At 39.4% G+C, this 19,366-nt stretch overlaps 2 protein-coding genes and 1 long non-coding RNA gene across 4 annotated transcripts in view; 1 reads left to right on the forward strand and 2 right to left on the reverse strand.

Annotated features, from left to right (window-relative positions):
* The window catches only part of LOC139954235 (DNA repair protein complementing XP-C cells homolog), a 37,851-nt gene extending 27,940 nt beyond the window's left edge, over nucleotides 1–9,911 (reverse strand). The window contains exons 1-4 of one of the 2 annotated variants that reach the window (XR_011788076.1): nucleotides 9,695–9,911; nucleotides 3,484–4,350; nucleotides 3,026–3,137; nucleotides 231–315 (exon numbers count right to left, since the gene is read on the reverse strand). Coding sequence is in view for 1 of the 2 variants with exons in the window: in XM_071953954.1 (XP_071810055.1) it covers nucleotides 231–315; nucleotides 3,026–3,137; nucleotides 3,484–4,350; nucleotides 9,695–9,785 (1,155 nt within the window). In the remaining variant the exon portion in view is untranslated. The remainder of the gene's footprint in view (nucleotides 1–230; nucleotides 316–3,025; nucleotides 3,138–3,483; nucleotides 4,351–9,694) is intronic. The other variant, XM_071953954.1, reaches the window with a different exon arrangement.
* Nucleotides 1–19,366, forward strand: part of LOC139954245 (U6 snRNA-associated Sm-like protein LSm3) — a 514,674-nt gene that overhangs the window by 441,658 nt on the left and 53,650 nt on the right. The gene's annotated exons all lie outside the window — the stretch shown is intronic.
* Nucleotides 11,969–19,366, reverse strand: part of LOC139954246 (uncharacterized) — a 29,438-nt gene continuing 22,040 nt past the window's right edge. Inside the window, exons 2-3 of the long non-coding RNA XR_011788077.1 lie at nucleotides 15,482–15,648; nucleotides 11,969–14,174 (exon numbers count right to left, since the gene is read on the reverse strand). This is a non-coding gene — a long non-coding RNA (uncharacterized lncRNA). The remainder of the gene's footprint in view (nucleotides 14,175–15,481; nucleotides 15,649–19,366) is intronic.

Here is a 19,366-nt window from a genome sequence, read left to right on the forward strand (position 1 = left end):
TCAGAAGAGTTGCTTATTTTGAGCATGAATTTTACGTTCTTTTATCTTGGGACTCTCAGTTTCTTCAAGGTTCCTTTTTCACCATGGTTTTTTACAGGAAACTGATAACTCAAAAAGCTCCAAAAGTTTATAAAAACAAGACCTTGGGTGGCGCGGACAACTTATAAGAACATTGTTCTATAAACCGGAGGTATAATTAACGGGGGAAAACAGATGTAAAAGATGTTTACCTTGTGTTTCTGCAGTTGAAGTGCTTTGTTGTAGCGATTAACTTGCCACTGCACATGTTTCGCCCACTGACACTTGCCATGAACCCTATATAAGAATGGATATTATTAGATAAGGGATATTATTAGTTGAGTTCTATTATTTGCAAAGGAATAATCTTAAAGCAATACAGAATGAGTGAAAGGCGGGCCTCAAACAACAGGTTAGACCAAGTCACCACTAACAGTTTGCATTTATAATTCTTTGTAGCCAAAGACTTAAACCTTTGCTACATCTAAAAGCCATTTGGGCAGTTCCATGGTCAGTCGCATTATACTTTTTTGTGTAGTTTCTTGATCTTGGTGCTAGAAGTTCTGATATGTACTAAACACCAAAGGCTTCGAATTGATGATATTAGAAATGTTGTGGGCTGTGTGCTCTGGATGTCATACATGTAACTTTGTAAAAAGCGGTCAGTCGCATTACACAAAAACTCAAAAACTCTGCTACATGTATCAAACAACTCTTATACATGAGTATCCAACAGGATACTTATAAAGGATCAGCATTGGAAAAAAAACACGGTCAGTCGCATTACTGTCAGACGCTTTACAGTTTTTCAAGTCAGTTTAAATTTAGCCAAGCCTACATGGAGCCCAAGCTGAGTTCTTTTTGGGCAAAATTTGGTTCATAACGCGAAACAATTGAAACAAATTGAAAAAAGTGGAAAGAAAGCTGTGACAAAAATTGTAATTTTTTGTGTCATGTCCCTGTTTGCTTGGAATTGCCCATTTACTTAGTTTTTGAAATGTAAAAACTAAACTTATTCTACATTGAGGATGATTCCAAATCTCATTTAATTGGGCGTTCGCTTTGGGCTAACAGCCCAGAACACCTCTTATTTTTGTTAGTTTTTGAGTGTTTTGGCATTCAGGCCGGAACACGCCTTATTTTTGTTCATTTTAATTTGTTTTATTGATACTTCTTATTTTTCTTCCTCTACTCCAGGCGCTTGTCCGCTGGCAAAAGCAATATGAGGGAAGCCTTGTATGAGTTCGACAGAGGAGTCACAGTTGGCAAGTGTGAGAAGGGGTAACCTGCGCTTTGCCGATGATGCGACCATAATGGTCATGACCATAGAAGATCTGATTGATCTGCCGTGTGGAATGCTTCAGCACACCAATGGGCCTTAAGATCAGTACCACCAAAACGAAGATAATGTTCATCCATCCAGGTAGACAGGGCTGGTCTAACTTTATACACCATGGCCATAAAGTAGACAAGGTGGGTGAGCTCATCCATCTTGGATCCACAATCACTTCTACTGGCAGTAACTCAAAGGAGACTATAAGAGGCACTTGGCGTTAGCACGAGCAGCAACTCAGAAGATGGTCTCCATATGGAACAGCAGAGGTAAAGCCAGCGAAGAGTGGATGCCTTTAAGAACTTGGCTTACAGACCAGTTCTCTGATTGTCATGGATGGAGAGGAGGACAAAGCTGCTGGGTATTGGACACAATGGGGAGTGAGCTGATGCTGAGGAAACAGATGACAGTGCAGAAAATGCATTTCTTCAAACATGTCATGCGTCGCAGAGGTTTTTACGAAGAAATAATTCAGAGGTTGGTCAAGGGGAAGAGAAGAAGAGGTCGCCTAGCAGCATCATGGATGACGGACGTTAAGAACTGGACTGGACAGGTGGCAGCTGCATCAGCAGCAGATCGAGATGGTTGGTGTAGACTTGTAATGACCACCACAGCGCATTTTGCGCCACCAGACTGAAGAGAGAAATACCATCATATGAAAGGGTTTTGCGTTCTTATAAATGTCTGCATGACATCACCATGGTAATAAGCCTATTAACTTTCAATAAAAATACTGAACTCCTAGTGTTTGTTAGTTCATAAACACAACATTTCTAGTTAGATTGAACATTTGACCTTTTATTTAATTAGATCTCCAGCTGTCGATTTCGAAAAGAGTAAGGGAGAGTAACTTGTCCTTATTTAGGACGCGTCCTAGGAACGATTTCACAAAAGACACGAAGGGTTTATTGCCTCCTAACTTCCATGGCAACGGCCCCGAACTCATCCCAAGTTAGGACCGTTAAGGTCATCTTGGCGAATGAGTTTGTGTTGTACATTATGGCTCTGCAACTGTTAGCTGGATTATGGTGAAGAATAGAGACAGACGCGTTGAAGAAACAGTGGCATACATTGCGGTCATAACATCATTTGTAAAAAAATAGTGAAAAGAATTTTTTCAGTAATTCATAATTGATTAAATTTACCAATGTTAATGCAGCTTGTCTGCTGACGTTTGATTTTTTGGGGGGTCATTTTAGGGTCCTGCACCTTGTCCGCCGAGCATCTTATCCGCAGGAAAATTTGGTAGTGCCCTGGTCATCGGGCCAACAACATCCCTGTAATGTTGCTCAGTTCCCTTGGGAGTATACAAGCCTGAGCTGCCTGTAAGGCGCTTGTGGCTTTTTCATACACAATATCAACCTCTACCCTCGCAGGTACCCATTTATTTACCCCTGGGTGAAAAGAAGCAATTGTAGTAAAGTATCTTGCTCAAGGAGACAAGTGTCACGACCAGGATTCGAACCCACACTCCGGTGAATCAGCACCAGAACTTGAATTCAATGTTATTAACCACTCGGCCATGACACTCTCATGTGTTATGAAGGCCAGCATTAACATTTCCTTTTCTTTTGCAAGCAAAGAATTATGATAACACAAAATACAAACAAAGTTATACAATAAGAGCTTCTTTTTTTTCAATGATCATTATAAATGTATGAAGCCAAAACTCACCTTTTGACATTTGAAGATCCAGGAACATCAATCTGGATTTCAACAGACTGAGTCGGGCCATCATGGGGTTTTTTAGTTGCCAAATCACATTCTACTTCCTCAATGTTCAAATCTACATGAAAAGGATTCAAGTCAAAACTAGGGATACAAAAACAGAACGATCGGGCATGGAACTATTTTACCAAACAATGTCTAGTTCAATTGACAAAAGTTTAATGGAAAAAAAAACAGGAGTGAGGTGAAACTTTTTTTCCAGTTTCAGGCTGTATCCGAAATTGACGACTGGATTGCCGCATCATCATGTATTGAAATAGCTGTAGCTGTAGCCGCCAAAAAAAACTTCAAGGTTAAACCATTTCAAATTTGCTTTACAAACTTTTGGTCTGATGACATTATCTCTTAAAGCGCTGGCTACATTTTGCAACCAAGTATACTTTTAAGTGTAAAATGTTACCTACCCTCCACCTCTTCCCATTCCTCCGATTCACCATCACTTGTTGACTCCTCATCTTTTTCCATTTGTGTCTGATTTGTGTATGTATTTTTACAAACAAAATTTGTTAAATTGGCACTCGTATTACTGTTTTGGGAGTCAAGGACACCAGCAGAATTCTGAATCTTTGACTTCATTTTCAGTGAAAGCTTGTTACTTATGCACTGAACACTTTGATTGTTAGGTGTTTCAGCATTACGTGCCAGCAGTGAACCTGGCAAAGTGGAACTTTCTTTTCCTATTGAAGAAAATCCAAATTGTCTGGAGTTCAGACTTTCATCACAAACAGCATCCTCTTTAATATCAGTCTTACGCACACAGTGTGTACTTGCACATGATTGATTTGTCGAGACTGTTCTTGTACTACTTTGACACATTCTGGAAGTTTTACTTTGGCGTGCACGATTATGACCACTTTCTCTTACATCACAGTCTTGAACCAATGGATCATTCTTTTCATCAACATTTTGCTTGTCAACTTCGTTCAATAATGTTTCACTGCAGGTTTCCATACACAAGGCAACATTTATTGGTTCATTTTTTCTCATTAATTTTTTAGCAGGCTGGTGTGCATAAACTGTTTTAGTCCTCTTTCTTTCTTTTGTGTTTTTGGAATCATTGGAGTTCAATGTTTTTGATTGTGCATGAGGACGATTTCCCCCTTTTTTTGCTGACTCTCCAAAACCTTTTGAGTTTTCTCCTGTAAGCAAGTGACAGTCCAACTTGCCACTGGCTGATGACTGCAATAATTTGCTCTGATTTCTTGTGATTCTCCTGCTCTGTGGTGGAGTTTGTACAGTATTCTCCTGATAACAGTCTTCTGATTCACAATCTGTAAATGTTAACAAACACAGGAGGAATTAATGGTACTATGTTAACTTGTAGAGACACACACCATGCACATTAAAAGTAAACCAAACTACTACTGTGGAAAAGATTAGACATTCCAGGACACGTCACGCAGCAACGTCTGGGGGTAGAGTTTAAAAACAAAAGTAAAAAATGGAGGCCCAAATTAAGCCATGGTTGTACCCGCAAGTCTACTAAGGTTTTGATTGTGTACAATTTTCCTGTTAGATCCTACTGAAAACAATTTTTTCCAAAATTTTGTAAGAAAAGGCATATTACCTTGAAACAGGACAGGGGAGGATACTCCTCAACTGACCTGTTTTTGAGGTATTAATATAATTTTTCTTTGAATTGGAAAAAAAAAAAAGATTGATGGGCCTACCATGTGGAGCCTGACGTCCTTTCTTAGTTTTGGTCATGAGAGAGGAGACTCTTTGCTTGGCAAGTCAAACCACAAACATTTTATGTATGTATGTTGGGACTGTTAATATCGCGCACAGAGAGACTTGCCTCCATTTAGGGACACACCTAATGACCTTGAAAGAAAACAGGACGCTCTACAATCATAACATATGGATACAGCATGGGTACAGCGAATTAGGACTACAGCGAATACCAGTCAATTTCCCCCCCCCCCAGCAAAGTCGCCCCCCCCCAGCAAAGTAGCCCACTACAAAGTCACCCCCCCCCCCCAGCAAAGTCACCCCACTCACTTACAAAGTCGCCCTCACAAAGTTGCCCCCCCAAAAAAAAAAGAAAATTGCTGGGGGCCCAAACTAATTGCTTGAACTCCCATAACCCGTGATTTTGCCATTAACAGCGTTTACGAAGCTACTAAAACTATTCAAACCATTTTATATCATGTAAGACAGGTACTGTACTTTATTTTTAACCACCTGACTCTTTGAGGTGATATTGCTTAGTGTCGAGTTTGTTACACTATAAAAAGCTGGTTCCCATTTTGTTTGGTGCTGACATTCTTGGTGCCGAGTGAATGCCGAGTTGGCAAGTGGCCGAGTTTGCGAGATGACGAAGTGTCCGGGATTCTATTCATGAATGCGAGTGGGTGCACACACGCTGGGTGTGACAGAGCAGGGGCTTTTACTTTCCGTCCGAAATGGAGTCAAAGTTTTCCAGACGGGGGGCGACTTTGGGAAACGTTTCAACCACTTTTTCATTCGATGTGAAAGAATGAAAGTATCTAATTTACCTCAATCAATGAGATATCCCATTTTGTAAAAATGAGTGAAAAAGTGGCGGGGCCCGGGCCATACCTCAAAAATTGCAAATAAACCATAGATATAATAGAACCATGTGTGCTCTGTAACCAGGCAAGCAACTGCCCGATGAAAAAAAAAAAAGGAAACTTTTCGAGACCCACAATGGTACCCTAAAAAGTGTTGAGGTTTTTTATGCTCTTAGGATCAATCTTAGCATGTATGACAAAGACAAAGTGAAGTGTTTTATACAACTAAAATAACATGGAAAAACACCTTGCCTATGTATGCACCGTAATTCTAAGGTGGCAAAGCATCGGGAGTTGATTAAGTTGAGGAAAATTAACTATTGTTTCCCAGGTAATTATGAAATTTGCATAAATTATTATTTCCCCCCCCCCCCATAATACCTGGGAAAACAATAGTTAGTTTTCCTCAACTTAATCAACTCCTGATGCTTTGCCGCCTTATAATGGTCTGTGAGAGCATGACCTCATTTCAAGGCTGTATAATAACTTGGTTTAGCACACAACTCGCCTGCGCCCTGGGGTGCGTTCCACTGTTCCAGATTTGTTGACCGTACACACGGCTATTAATGACTGCACGCAGTGTGTGAACATATGCATTGCTTGCTGTGGGCTTTAGATTGACCATGCAGTAGAATGGATTGCGTGCCACGGCAGAGGCCAGACCATGCGTAACGATGCATTGTTGTAAATTGTATTAATAAATACCTTGGACGGTTTCAAGTATCTGATTGGTCAAAACCCGGTCACGTGTGGGAGTGGTACGGTGGTATAAAGAGCGGCTTTTAGAAATAGTGATCAAGTGGCCACTAAATCAGCATACATTGTGTAAACCTTGCGTGTTGCACTGTATCGCACGCTTATTTATATCCCTGTGAGTTTCATTGGAACTTCCCGCACTTACGTGTACTAAAAATGTATTAATTTTGAGTGCGCGTGTGTAACATGTGCGCGCGTATAAACTGATGCCGAGCTCATGGGCGCGTTTTAATACACAAGGAACAGCTATCGTCCAATCATTTCCTCCTTGACCCCAGTGAAGGCGCTGAACAGATCATTATTTAAAAGAGTCACTGGTCTCAAAGATCAGTAATGTGATTAACGCACGAAAGAGATGGGAACCATCAAAAGCTCAAATATTACCCCTGAACATGTCTGGAAGTACCGTCGAGAGAAAAGTCACAAAATTTGGACAATTTTAGCCGTTTAATTCGCTGAAAAAATTATTAATGGGAATAACAATGTTCGTACGCGGTCTTTGTAATGCTGATTTTGCTGTGGGGCGAGTTGGCTGGTTTCAAATTCCAATACAGTATGGTCTATAAAGACTATAGATCAGATACACTATACAGCTATTGAACTATTTTGGATTCTTGGAATCATCGTTTCTTGACGTAACTCGAATATTATCTTGGTGTCATACTTCTAGAAACTATAAGGCTCCCCTGTGAGCCTTATGTTTTTATAGTTTTTAGAAGTACTGGTGTTATACATGTGTTTTCAGTATAGGATAACAGTAGGCAGTTTCAGTGAAATTAAATGCAGGTGATTTTTTCTCTGACAAGATGTGGTCTGTTAAGGTGTATTATAAGGAGTAAAAATCAATTTAAAATTTTGAAATCAGATGTTTGGTTGCAGAGATATACCGTTTTTAATGAGCGTGGATTGTGCAAAAACGTACCTGTGTTCAAGTTCAATTGTTATGTTTTTCTTCATATCGGCCACGGCCAAGTTTAACGCATAGCCTATGGCAAAAGAGGGCGCACTATATGACGAGCGCCCTCTACCAATGGGGAGGTTTTGCAGACTGTGCAACATACGTGTATATTCATGCGTATTTAGGACAACCTTGCAGGAAATGGTTGAACAAAACCTCGGCACAACTATAGAATGCAGGTACACTTCTAAGCTTCCACTGCGCCTCCGCGGAGACGGAGTCGCAGTGACGTTCATACGTACACAGTACACTGGAGTTGAGGTCGCGCTCTGTTGCTTAACTATAAATATTTGGCAACCTAGGGGGCACTCTGAAAGATGCACAACAGCGCCCTCATTAGGCTCGAAAATACACAACTGCGCTGTGATGTCAATTTATTTTATACGATAACTCACAAGACCATTAGATGATTATTTAAATAATTATGGGAACTCCGTACAAATAATTAATAACTATTAATATTGCCGTACTACATATTACCCCAAAAGAGGATTATTTCCAAAAGGGAAAAAATTAAAGGCCGAATCCTAATACATTAGAGGATTATTTAAAAAAGGGAAAGAAAGCCCGAATTCCGTACAATAATTAATATTGCCCTAATACACTTGACCCCAATAGAGGATTATTTAAAAAAGGGAAAGAAAGCCCGAATTCCGTACAATAATTAATATTGCCCTCATACATTTGACCTTATTAGAGGGTTTAAACAAAAGGGAAATGGAAAGCCTGAATTCCGTACAATTATTAACATTGCCCCAATACACTTGACCCCATTAGATGATTATTTAAAAAAGGGAAAGAAAGCCCGAATTCTGTACAATTATTAACATTGCCCTAATGCACTTGACCCCAATAGAGGATTATTTAAAAAAGGGAAAGAAAGCCCGAATTCCGTACAATTATTAATATTGCCCTCATACACTTGACCCCATTAGAGGATTGTTTAAAAAAGGGAAAGAAAGCCCGACCGCGCCTCCGCGCCTCCACCTTCCCCTTCTTCACGATTGCATCATATGCTCGTCTTCCTAAAGACACCCTCTATCGGCCATTGTCCACACCGCGTCTCCGCGCCTCCACCTTCCCCGTCTTCACGATTGCATCAAATGCCCGTCTTCCTAAAAACGCCCTCTATCGGTCATTGCCAACACCGCGACTCCGCGCCTCCACCTTCCCCGTCTTCACGATTGCATCATATGCTCGTCTTCCTAAAGACGCCCTCTATCGGCCATTGTCAACACCGCGACTCCGCGCCTCCACGCTTCCAGCTTCCCCGTCTTCACGATTGCATCAAGTGCACGTCTTCCTAAAACGCTCTCTATCGACTGCTTCACCTACCTCACCACTCACGTCACACTTTGACTCCCTACGACCCTAACATTTTATCTGCTGTATTCATCAATCGCACTCAATACAATCAAGTAGTAAAGAGCCATTTTCTTCCTCCATGCTCCGACCAAGTTACTTAAAACGTACGTGACCGCGACTCCGCCTCCGCGGAGGCGCAGATAGAGCTCCGAGTGTACCTGTATTCTATAGTTACTCCAAAACCTCTCTGAGGTAGAAGAATACATAATCAAATTACACCAAATTTTCACAAGTTAATCTTAAAAGTATGGGAATTAGCACTGACAAAGTCGCATTCAATTTTGATAATTATCTCTGGAAGAAATCTTGATTCAAAAACGGAAAACGCCGACAAGCTATGCGACTAGATAGATGTACCATGTGCGGAATTTTATCGGCTACACGATGATGTAATCGTTATCTCATTTTGTGTAAAATGTTCTCCCTCATCGCAAAAAAAACGTCTTTGGGCTTCTTGGGCGCTTTCCGAAGATTTCCGCAATCTGTTGTCCACGGGGTTCAAAGGTGATGTCATGCTCAAACGAATGGGCGCTGCATGCGAGGCCAAGCATCCGGTTTCCGTTGTTGCTCTCTATTTTTTACAATATCTCTGAAATTATTCATCCGATTTCAAACATTTTTGAAATGTCAGCATGAGGAGAGAATATTTCTGCCTGCTTTTAAGTCTCATAGTTGTGAGTTGTACAAAATGTGAGTTATGATTTAATACATTTCGTTCTTTTTTTCGGGGCTGTGTGTGTGTGTGTTTTCTTTTTGGTACACGTGAAATCAACTTGATGACACTGCCTAATAACAGGGAAATTGTTCACAATCAAAAACTGAATGGGTTTTTTTCTGCAAGATTAAGCCTGATGAAAATACAGACCGTGAGTAAACTGCATAGCTTCTGTCACACCGGTGCAGCTTGCACAATATCTCGGTAAACGGAAATCAAAGTTGGGTTTCGAAAACATATGAAGGTCGATTACGTACGACGCTACGAATACGATATAAACTACTCACCATGCTCACCGGCGACTTCCTTCATCTTCAATTCTGAACTAAGTACAAGTAGTGTGTGGTAGTACAGGTAAGGTATTACAAATATAAACATAGCAATCAGTAACAACACTCTAGTTAAAGTCTTAGCTCACTCTTTATAAAAACGAATAAGCGCTTGCATGTGTGGAATCTCCCATGATGGTGGTACCCGCCGTTGCAAAGCTAGTTCTGAAGAATGTTATGTAACTATTTTGTAAGCTCTCAGTCAAGTCGATCCCTCGATCGTATAGCGCGCCGCTATACGAACTTTGATCCTCGTTTTGTACAAGGTTGAAAACACAGCGACATCAATTGATCGCGTGTGAAACGCATGTGTTTTCTGGCAAAGATTCATATGGGGCGCCGAAGGTTCGGCACTTAACAATCTTTGGTTTCCAGCCAGCATGACTATCTCTCTTACGTGTGGACGGATAAGACATGGAACCAGTCTACCACTACACATTTGGCACTCTATACCGGCGCGGCGCCGCAATAACTGGGGAAAAAAGTGTAAAGTATTCTAACGCGCCGTGGGGGGGGGGGGGGGGGGAGGGGTGGGGGCCAAAAAACGATGAAACCGTCTAATGAGGACCAGATTTAGACATTTTGTTCATGTCTACAAATTGCAGAAGTTTGTTTTATTGTTGATTCTTTTTAATTGCATGGGTGGTTATTGATGACATAACCAAAATCAGACAAAAGTTTCAAGCCATACTTGTGACATAATTTGCATATTTAAATTAGGTGGTAAATAGCAATCTTTAAGGTCAATTATCTCTGAAACTATTCATTTTATGGACATGGTTTGCGTAGAGGTGAATAGAAACCTAACCTTGAGAATCTAAAAAACATTTGTATACTCGATTGACCCTTTCCATATAATAATAATAACAACGACAACGACAGCGACAGCGACAGCGACAGCGACAGCGACACCGACAGCGACACCGACAGCGACAGCGACACCGACACCGACAGCGACACCGACACCGACAGCGACACTGACAGCGTTAGTAATAGTAATAGTAATAGTAATAGTAATAGTAATAGTAATAGTAATAGTAATAGTAATAGTAATAGTAATAGTAATAGTAATTGTAATAAGACATTTGTAAAGCGCCTAATGCAAAAGCCTCTAAGCGCATTAAAGAAACAATAAAATAAACAATTAGAGAAAGATACAAATAGGCAAACTACAAAAAAGCTTTAAACAAATGAGTTTTAAACAAGGACTTAAAACATTGTAAAGTATTAGCTTGGCGAATATGCACAGGAAGACTATTCCAAAGAAACGGTGCGGCGTAAGAAAAAGATCTGTGGCTATAAAAACTGGAAGATATGATATGACTGTAATAAATACCATGAATGAATTCTTTGAGTTGGATGATTCCTCATGCACCAATTGACCTCTATCAATGACATTCAATCCGGGTCGTTACAAAGTTGCCCCCTGACAATGTCGCCCCTGGCAAAGTTGCCCCCTGACAATGTCGCCCCCATCAGGCAAAGTCGCCCACCTGACAATATCGCCCACAGACAATGTCGCCCCCAGGCAAAGTCGCCCCCCCCCCCCCAACCCCCCCTAGCAAAGTCCCCCCAGAAATAAGTAAGGATTCTTACGGTAGCATAATGGCTTTTGCGAATTCAATTATTGTATTGGAAAGAATAAAAAGAGCCTAACTGACAATGTCGCCCCCAGCCATTGCCCCCCCTAGCGAAGTCACCCCCAGAAAATAAGTAAGGATTCTTTATGTAATGGCTTAATTATTGTATTAGAAATAATATAAAGTAAAGTCTGCTTGAGGAAAAACGTCTTCAATAATAAGAAACTCCATGCACAAAGTCCAAATTTTTTGTAAATAATTTTATTAATGTCGCTCAATTTACCAAACAAATACTTAATGTTTTTTTTACAAATAATATTAGTAGGCTTATTTTAATAGTAATTACTGATTTACAGATGTAACTTCTTTTTTTTATCGTAAAACTAACTGTTTCTATAGTGGATACTTGTTTGTGGACGCGAATCTGGTTGGGAAACATGTTTTTAAATTATCATTCATACTATTTGCCTCAAAACTGCAAAAATTTCCATTTACTTTGTGAACAAAAATGTCTGCTAATTTGAGGAATCCAGAATTTGCTTCAACAAAATGGCAGACTGTGTTAGTTCAAGAGGGCATAACAAGAAAACCAAACAATTTTCAGGTATATTTATGTGTGGGTCATTTTTTTTTTTTTTTTTTTTGAAAAATCTTTCCAACCTCGTAGGGCTGTTCTTTTCATAGCAAGAACTTCCTAAAGCACAAAACACCAAACCCAAATGCAACATGTCCCTTTAAGCATTTGAGGTAATTCGACAATAAAAAGTCAGGCTCAGTACTTATTATCAAACCTTGTTGAAAATTCATCCCATCTCAAATTTCAACAATTGCGATCACATTGTCATCAACACCTTCTGCTTTTAGATTTGACGCTTTGGACTATCAAAGCATATGTTAGGGTACATATGGGCAATATCCACACTATAATGGGCACAAATAGAAAGGGAAAGTTTGGATAATGGTAACAAAATGAAGTATGTTGTCATGTTTTTTTTTTTCCTGTGTACATTCAGAAGCAGATGAGGATTGTGGAATAACAAACAAAAAAGATGCCTGTCTTAATTCCATTTGTGTGGAACTGCCCACATGTGTGATATGAATCTGGGCCCAATTTAATAAAGCCTATAAAGCAAAACAATTAGCTCAGCACAGAAAAGTATTGCTTAACAGAAATAGGTTTCCACCCAAAATAACATAGCAAATAAATTTGTCTAGAAGTGTTTTCTGCCTAACAGCTTCATGAAATAGGGCCCTGTTTGGAAACCTGTTTTGGAAGTATAGTATAATTATCAACACTAAAAAGTGCTTCAAAACTGTGTGGTTTTCCTTTTGTGTTTTGTTTGTGGAGTCAAAAATTCCAGTTACTTTGTGAACTAAAATAGTCCGCCATTTTTAGGAGTCCATATTTTGCTTCAACAAAATGACAGACTGTGTTACTTCAAGAGAGTATAGAAAGAAAACCAAACAATTTCCAGGTCCATGTTTATCTGTGTGAATCATTATTTCATTTTTTATTTTTACAAATTTTCAACCACATTCTTTTCACAGCAAGCACTTTCTAAAGCCCAAAACAGTAACACCCAACTGAAAGCGACGTGTCCCCTTTAATAGGCATGTGGGATAATTCAACAGTAAAAAAGTCAGACTCTGTACTTTTTATCAAACCTGATTGAAAATTCATCCCATCTCAAATTTCAACAATTTCAATCACATGGTCATCAAAACCTTCTTCAAGAGACACATTGCTTTTAGATTTGCGTGTAATTATCAACACTAAGGTGCCTCAAAACTGTGTGGTTTTGTGAAGTCAAAAATTCCATAATACTTACTGTGAAAATAGTCTGCCATTTTGAGGAGTCATAAATTTGCTTCAACAAAAATGGCAGGTTGTGTTATAGTTCAGGAGGGTAACAAAAGAAAAAACAAACACTTTCCAGGTTGATTTTTGTGGATAATTATTTTCTAATTTTAAAACATATTTCCAACGTCATCTATTTCATAGCAAGCACTTTCTAAAGCTAAAAACACCCAACCCAAAAGCGACGTATCCCTTTAGACATTAGGCAACATTAAATTGTCAGGCTCAGTACTCATATTCTTGTCAAACCTTCTTGTGGTTTTCGAGTCTCAAGCTTCAATAATTGCAATCACAATCAATGATTTCATTTATTTCATCAACATTTTTTAGAGACACATATTGCTTTTGGGCGTTTTGGGCTAATAAAAAGTGTTTGTTATGACGTGAACCAGGTTGGACAGAAAAGCATTTACAGTAGTGGATAATTAAACTAATGTACTTTAAAACTGTGAGGTTTTCCAAATACTTTTCGAACTATGATGGTCTGTCATTTTGGGGAGTCAAACTACTGCTTCAACAAAATGGCAGATCATGTTAGTTCAAGACAGCCAGGGAAAACCAAACAATTTCCAGGTGTATTTGAAACATCTTTGGATGACGTATCACTGAAGGCCCATGTCACCACCCTATGTGCTGCTCTTCAATGACTGATGTAGATGTCCATCCATGACTGCACAGAGATTTCTGGTATTCGTTGAGTGTGGTTTCACATCACCGCAACCATGATGGAAATGACTGGAAGTGGCTGTAGTGAAAATCTTGATGTAAAATGAAGAACCAATGCTTTGCAGCATTTAGCATCATCTTGTTTGCAGTGGCTCTTTGGTGAATGTCCTTGATGCATGCATTGAGTTTCATTAATACAGTGTTGCAGTCTGGCAAACATGTGTCCATGGTCCCCTCATGCTCACATTCTAATGGGGCACACTCTTGGAGTTACCCTCCTCATCACCTGTTCTCTTTCAATCTCTCCCAACGTGGAGAAGATGTTATCAAAGTACTGCAAGATAAACAAAAATCAAAGAATAACAATTAAGTAGTAGAAATAATTATTGATTACATCACCTCTGTAGGTAATCAAGACTTTCCACCCCCCTCAGCTTTATTACGGCAACATAATAAACTTACTTCTATTTTGTGTTTGTAAAAATAGACATGAGTTCACTCTTTATCGTAAATTCTTGGCCAAGGCTAAGAATGATAATCAAATATTAATAATCTACCATTCGGACAACCTCTCATTGAGCCAAATACAGTGATGGCAACCTGCTCGATCATTTGTAAATTAAACACAAAAGGTCTGGAATTCGGAATTACACAATATCCCCCTGAAAAAGGGAGATTTAAAGCATGATTTCCAGTACCCTCCATATATTTTTATGAGGGATTCAAAGCAAAGCACGGTATAGTTGCCTGCCTAGCCTGTGCAGGCAGCACAATAGATTTCCCTGTTCAAAGAATATGGTCAACTGTGACCATTAAAGAAATTGATACTCTGAGTTGTTCCGGGCGTTTGTATGGCCAACATTAGCTAGTTTGAATAAGATTTTACTTTGTATACATCTTCAGACATGGTTAAAATAACGAGAATGTATGGACAAAATTGCACAGCTTTCGCATGGGGCACTTTCGTAATATTTGCAGGATCTCGGGCAGATTTGACATTGTTGTTCTGATGCAACGAACTTTGATCAAAGGTTTTATATAAACACCATCAAAATACGGTTGTATGGCTTCTGACTGGCACCCCCGAACAAAGATATTGACAAAATCAGGACACCGCCAATATAGGGCTCAGTTGGTAGCTCAGTTGGTAGAGCGCCGGCACGTTAATCCGGAGGTCGTTGGTTCGAATCCCACTCTAGTCAATTCTTTGTTCAACCCCAAAAATCATTTACAAATTTACCCAGTCAGTTTCCCTTGTGGTTTATATTGATAAAATGAAAACTGTTATAACTCTGGATGCAAATCTCAAATACGGGAGTTCAGTAAAACCTTTTTGTTAGCGGTACTGGGCCCAAGTTCATGGCTCTGCTAACTGCAAAATTCTGCCCTTACGATTACGATTCCCTGCTTACGAGCAACCGCCGCTAGCCTTGCAAGTGTAGAATGCCTAGTAACAGGGAGTACGCACACGCAGAAGCCAAAATTCACCGCTAACCCGTGAAATACGCTTGCCGTAAGCACATTATTCCCCGCTTCCGTAACCTCAATTCTATCTTACGGTAAGCAGAGCCATAAAATTGAGCCCTGTCATTAGCTAATTTATTTAAAGATAGAATAACAACAAACTTGACTGCAACTTACCATGTGTGTATTGCAGGATGATGGCAAATATTTCACTACAGTAAAGCTTCTATGGCACTTTATGTACTCGAGTCTCTTCAGCAGCCGTTTCAGGGGAGGCCTTGCTGGTGGGCTGCCTCCCAACACATCTTCCTGCACATCTCAGAGTGTCATCTTCCCAAGGATTCCTATAAGTAAAAAAAGAATATTGGGATTGAGCAAAGAAAAAAATGCCCAGTCTGTTTACCTTGAGGTTTATTATTTGATAAGTAAAATAAACAAAGAGTACAACACATGATAAAATAACTTATTGACCCAAACCACATGATGTCATAATAAAGCTTCTTTTTTGTAGTTTGCCTATTTGTATCTTTCTCTAACTGTTTATTTTATTGTTTCTTTAATGCGCTTAGAGGCTTTTGCTATAGGCGCTTTACAAATGTCTTATTATTATTATTATTATTATTATAATAATATTTGTAGTAATAACTAGTTCTTATATAATGCAAATTTTACAATAACCGTCTCAATGCGCTTTACATTATTGCATTGGTCATTTGGCCATAACACTCTTTTAATCTGTCTCAGCTCCCTTGGGGGTATACCACCTGGGCAACCCTATGCTCTAAGGCAATTTTACTCCCATAATGGCAAATGCTGCAATCAGCAGCCTTAAATGACAATGATGCAGTGGGTCAAATACTTATTTTATTGCAGGGACTCAGAAGTTAAACGTTACTGTGTGTTCCCTTAGTTGCTGGAGTTTATTCACAAATCTGACTGACGGAACTTACAAGGTAAAACAGAATAAAAAACATCTTTAGACCAATATGAACAGTTACCTAAACCATACAATGAATCTTTTCAAAACCTTAAATACAACAAAGAAAAACACAGTAAAAGCCTAAACAAAGTAAACAAAATAATTGTTTAAACACACTGGATACTATTGGTGACTACTCAATATAATTGTGAACATAAAAACTTACTTGGTAATTAGCAATGGAGAGTTGTTGATGGTATTAAACATTGTGAGAAATGGCCTCTCTGAAGTACATAGTTTTCAAGAAAGAAGTAATTTTCCACTAAAATATTTGAATTTGATTTCGAGACCTCAGAATAAAAGGTCCCAAAATCAAGCATCTGTTAACACACAAATTTGTGTGACAAGGGTGGTTTTCTTCCATTATTATCTTTAAATTTTCACAGGTTTGTTATTTTCTGCATACGTTGAGATACACCAAGTGAAAAGACTGGTCTTTGACAATTACCAAAGGTGTCCAGTGTCTTTAAACTAGAAAAAGAAAGTAGACAAAAAGTAGTGACAAAGAAAAATTATAGCTTGAAATCAAAATGGCTTCAACTACATAAACCCACTACTCAGACCCTTTGTTGTAACCAACAATGTAAGAATAACATCAAGCCCAAAAATCAAGCCCCAAAAGACTTGTGTCCTGCCATACAGATAATATTCAGAACCCCTGAATGTTGCATGAGCTTTGCAAAATGTCTCAAACGTGTCACATCATCCACTTGACCAAAACCGCCAGAGTTTTGCTAAAAATTGCTGTGGTTGATGGCACAACCAAAGAGATAGATATTTCTGTGGTTGGCAGTGCAACCAAATTTAAAAAGATAGAAATTTATGTGGTTGTCAGCGCAAACAAAGAGAATGAAATGTCTCTGTTTGACAGAGCAACAATTGAGTGAGACGTTTCTGTGGTTGACAGGGCAACCAAAGGGGTAGAAATTTCTGTGGTTGAAAGGGCAACCAAAGAGTGAGACATTTCTGTGGTTGACAGCACAACCAACGAGAAAGATGTTTCTGTGGTTGACATGGCAACCAAAGAGCAATACATTTCTGTGGTTGACAGCACAACCAAAGAGCGAAACAGTTCTGTGGTTGATGACGCAACCAAAGAGTGAGACATTTCTATGGTTGACCGTGTAGCCAAAGAGTGAGACATTTCTGTGGTTGTCAGCGCAAACAAAGAGTGAGACATTTCTGTGGTTGATAGGGCAACCAAAAAGCAATACATTTCTGTGGTTGATGGCACAACCAAAGAGATAGAAATTTCTGTGGGTGATGACGCAACCAAATAGTGAAACATTTACGTGGTTGATGGCGCAACCAGAGAACAAGACATTCAATGGTTGATGACGCAACCAAAGAGCGATACATCCCTGTGGTTAATGACGCAACCAAAGAGTGAAACATTTCTGTGGTTGATGACGCAACCAAAGAGAGAGACATTTCTGTGGTTGATGACGCAACCAAAGAGGAAGACATTTCTCTGGTTGATATGGCAACCAAAGAGTGATAAATTTATGTGGCTGACGGCACAACTGAAGATATAGAAACTTCTGTGGTTGACTACGCAACCAAAGACAAAGGCATTTCCTTGGTTGACAGGGCAACCAAAGAGTGATACATTCCTGTGGTTGCTGGCACAACCGAACAGACGAAAATTTCTGTGGTTGAAATGACAATTAACCAAAGAGCAATATGTGGTTGACGGCGCAACATAAGAGCAACACATTTATGTGGTTGACATAACAACCAAAGAGCAAGACATTTCTGTGGTTGACATAACAACCAAAGAGCAAAATGTGGTTGATGGCGCAACCAAAGAGCAAGACATTCATGTGGTTGACGGTGAACTAAAGAGCAATACATTTATGTGGTTGACGGCGCAACCAAAGAGCATTACATTTATGTGGTTGGCGGCGCAACCAAAGAGCAATACATTTATGTGGTTGACGGCGCAACCAAAGAGCAATACATTTATGTGGTTGACAGCGCAACCAAAGAGCAATACATTTATGTGGTTGACGGCGCAACCAAAGAGCAACACATTTATGTGGTTGACAGCGCAACCAAAGAGATAGAAATATATGTGGTTGACAAGGCAACCAAATAGCAAAACATTTACGTGGTTGACGGGGCAACCAGAGAGCGAGACATTTCTGTGGTTGATGCCGCAACCATAGAGTGAGACATTTCTCTGATTGACAGGGCAACCAAAGAGCACGACTTTTCTGTGGTTGATGCCGCAACCAAAGAGTGGAAATTTCTATGGTTGACAGGGCAACCAAAGAGCAAGACATTTCTGTGGTTGTCAGCGCAGCCAAAGAGAAATAAATTTCTGTAGTTGAGGGTGCAACCAAAGAGCGATACATTTCTATGGTTGACCACATAACCAAAGAGTGAGACAGTTCTGTGGTTGATATGGCAACCAAAGAGTGATACTTTTATGTGGCTAACGGCACAACTTAAGACTACGGTTGACTACGCAACTAAAGAGAAAGGCATAGTTTAATTGTAAACTGAGCAAACTGGCCATGTACTCAATTATGTTTGACAAAGTACACAAAATTAGGTAAAAATAAGGAAACATTTGCACTTTACACTGATATGGAATAATTTCCAAAAACCTGCCACCACTTTTTAACTTATGTGTACCTCAAGGAGTATCTCATTTGAGTAAGTTCAATTTAAAATTATTTCATAATGAATGGAAAAGTGGTGGTAGGATATGGACATTATTATTGTCCTCTATATTGGAAACCTCCCTTGATTAAACAAAATTACAGTGCAAATTTAAACAAAACAGAGTTTAAACTGTAGCAATAAACAGAACTACAAACACGAACCTTAAAGGCACTGGACACTATTGGTAATTACTCAAATCAATTGTTAGCACAAAGCTGACTTGTTAATGAGCATTGGATAGCTGTTGATAGTAACAAACATTTTGGGGAATGGCTCCATTATTTTCTTATGTATCTTTGATGACCAATTGAGCCCAAACCTTCACTGATTGTTGTTTTAAGCATACATGTATATTGGGATACACCAAGTGAGAATACTGGTCTTTGACAATTACCAAATGTGTCCAGTGCCTT

The sequence above is a fragment of the Asterias amurensis genome, chromosome 2 (assembly GCF_032118995.1).
Source record: "Asterias amurensis chromosome 2, ASM3211899v1".
In the NCBI taxonomy this organism is placed as follows: domain Eukaryota; kingdom Metazoa; phylum Echinodermata; class Asteroidea; order Forcipulatida; family Asteriidae; genus Asterias; species Asterias amurensis.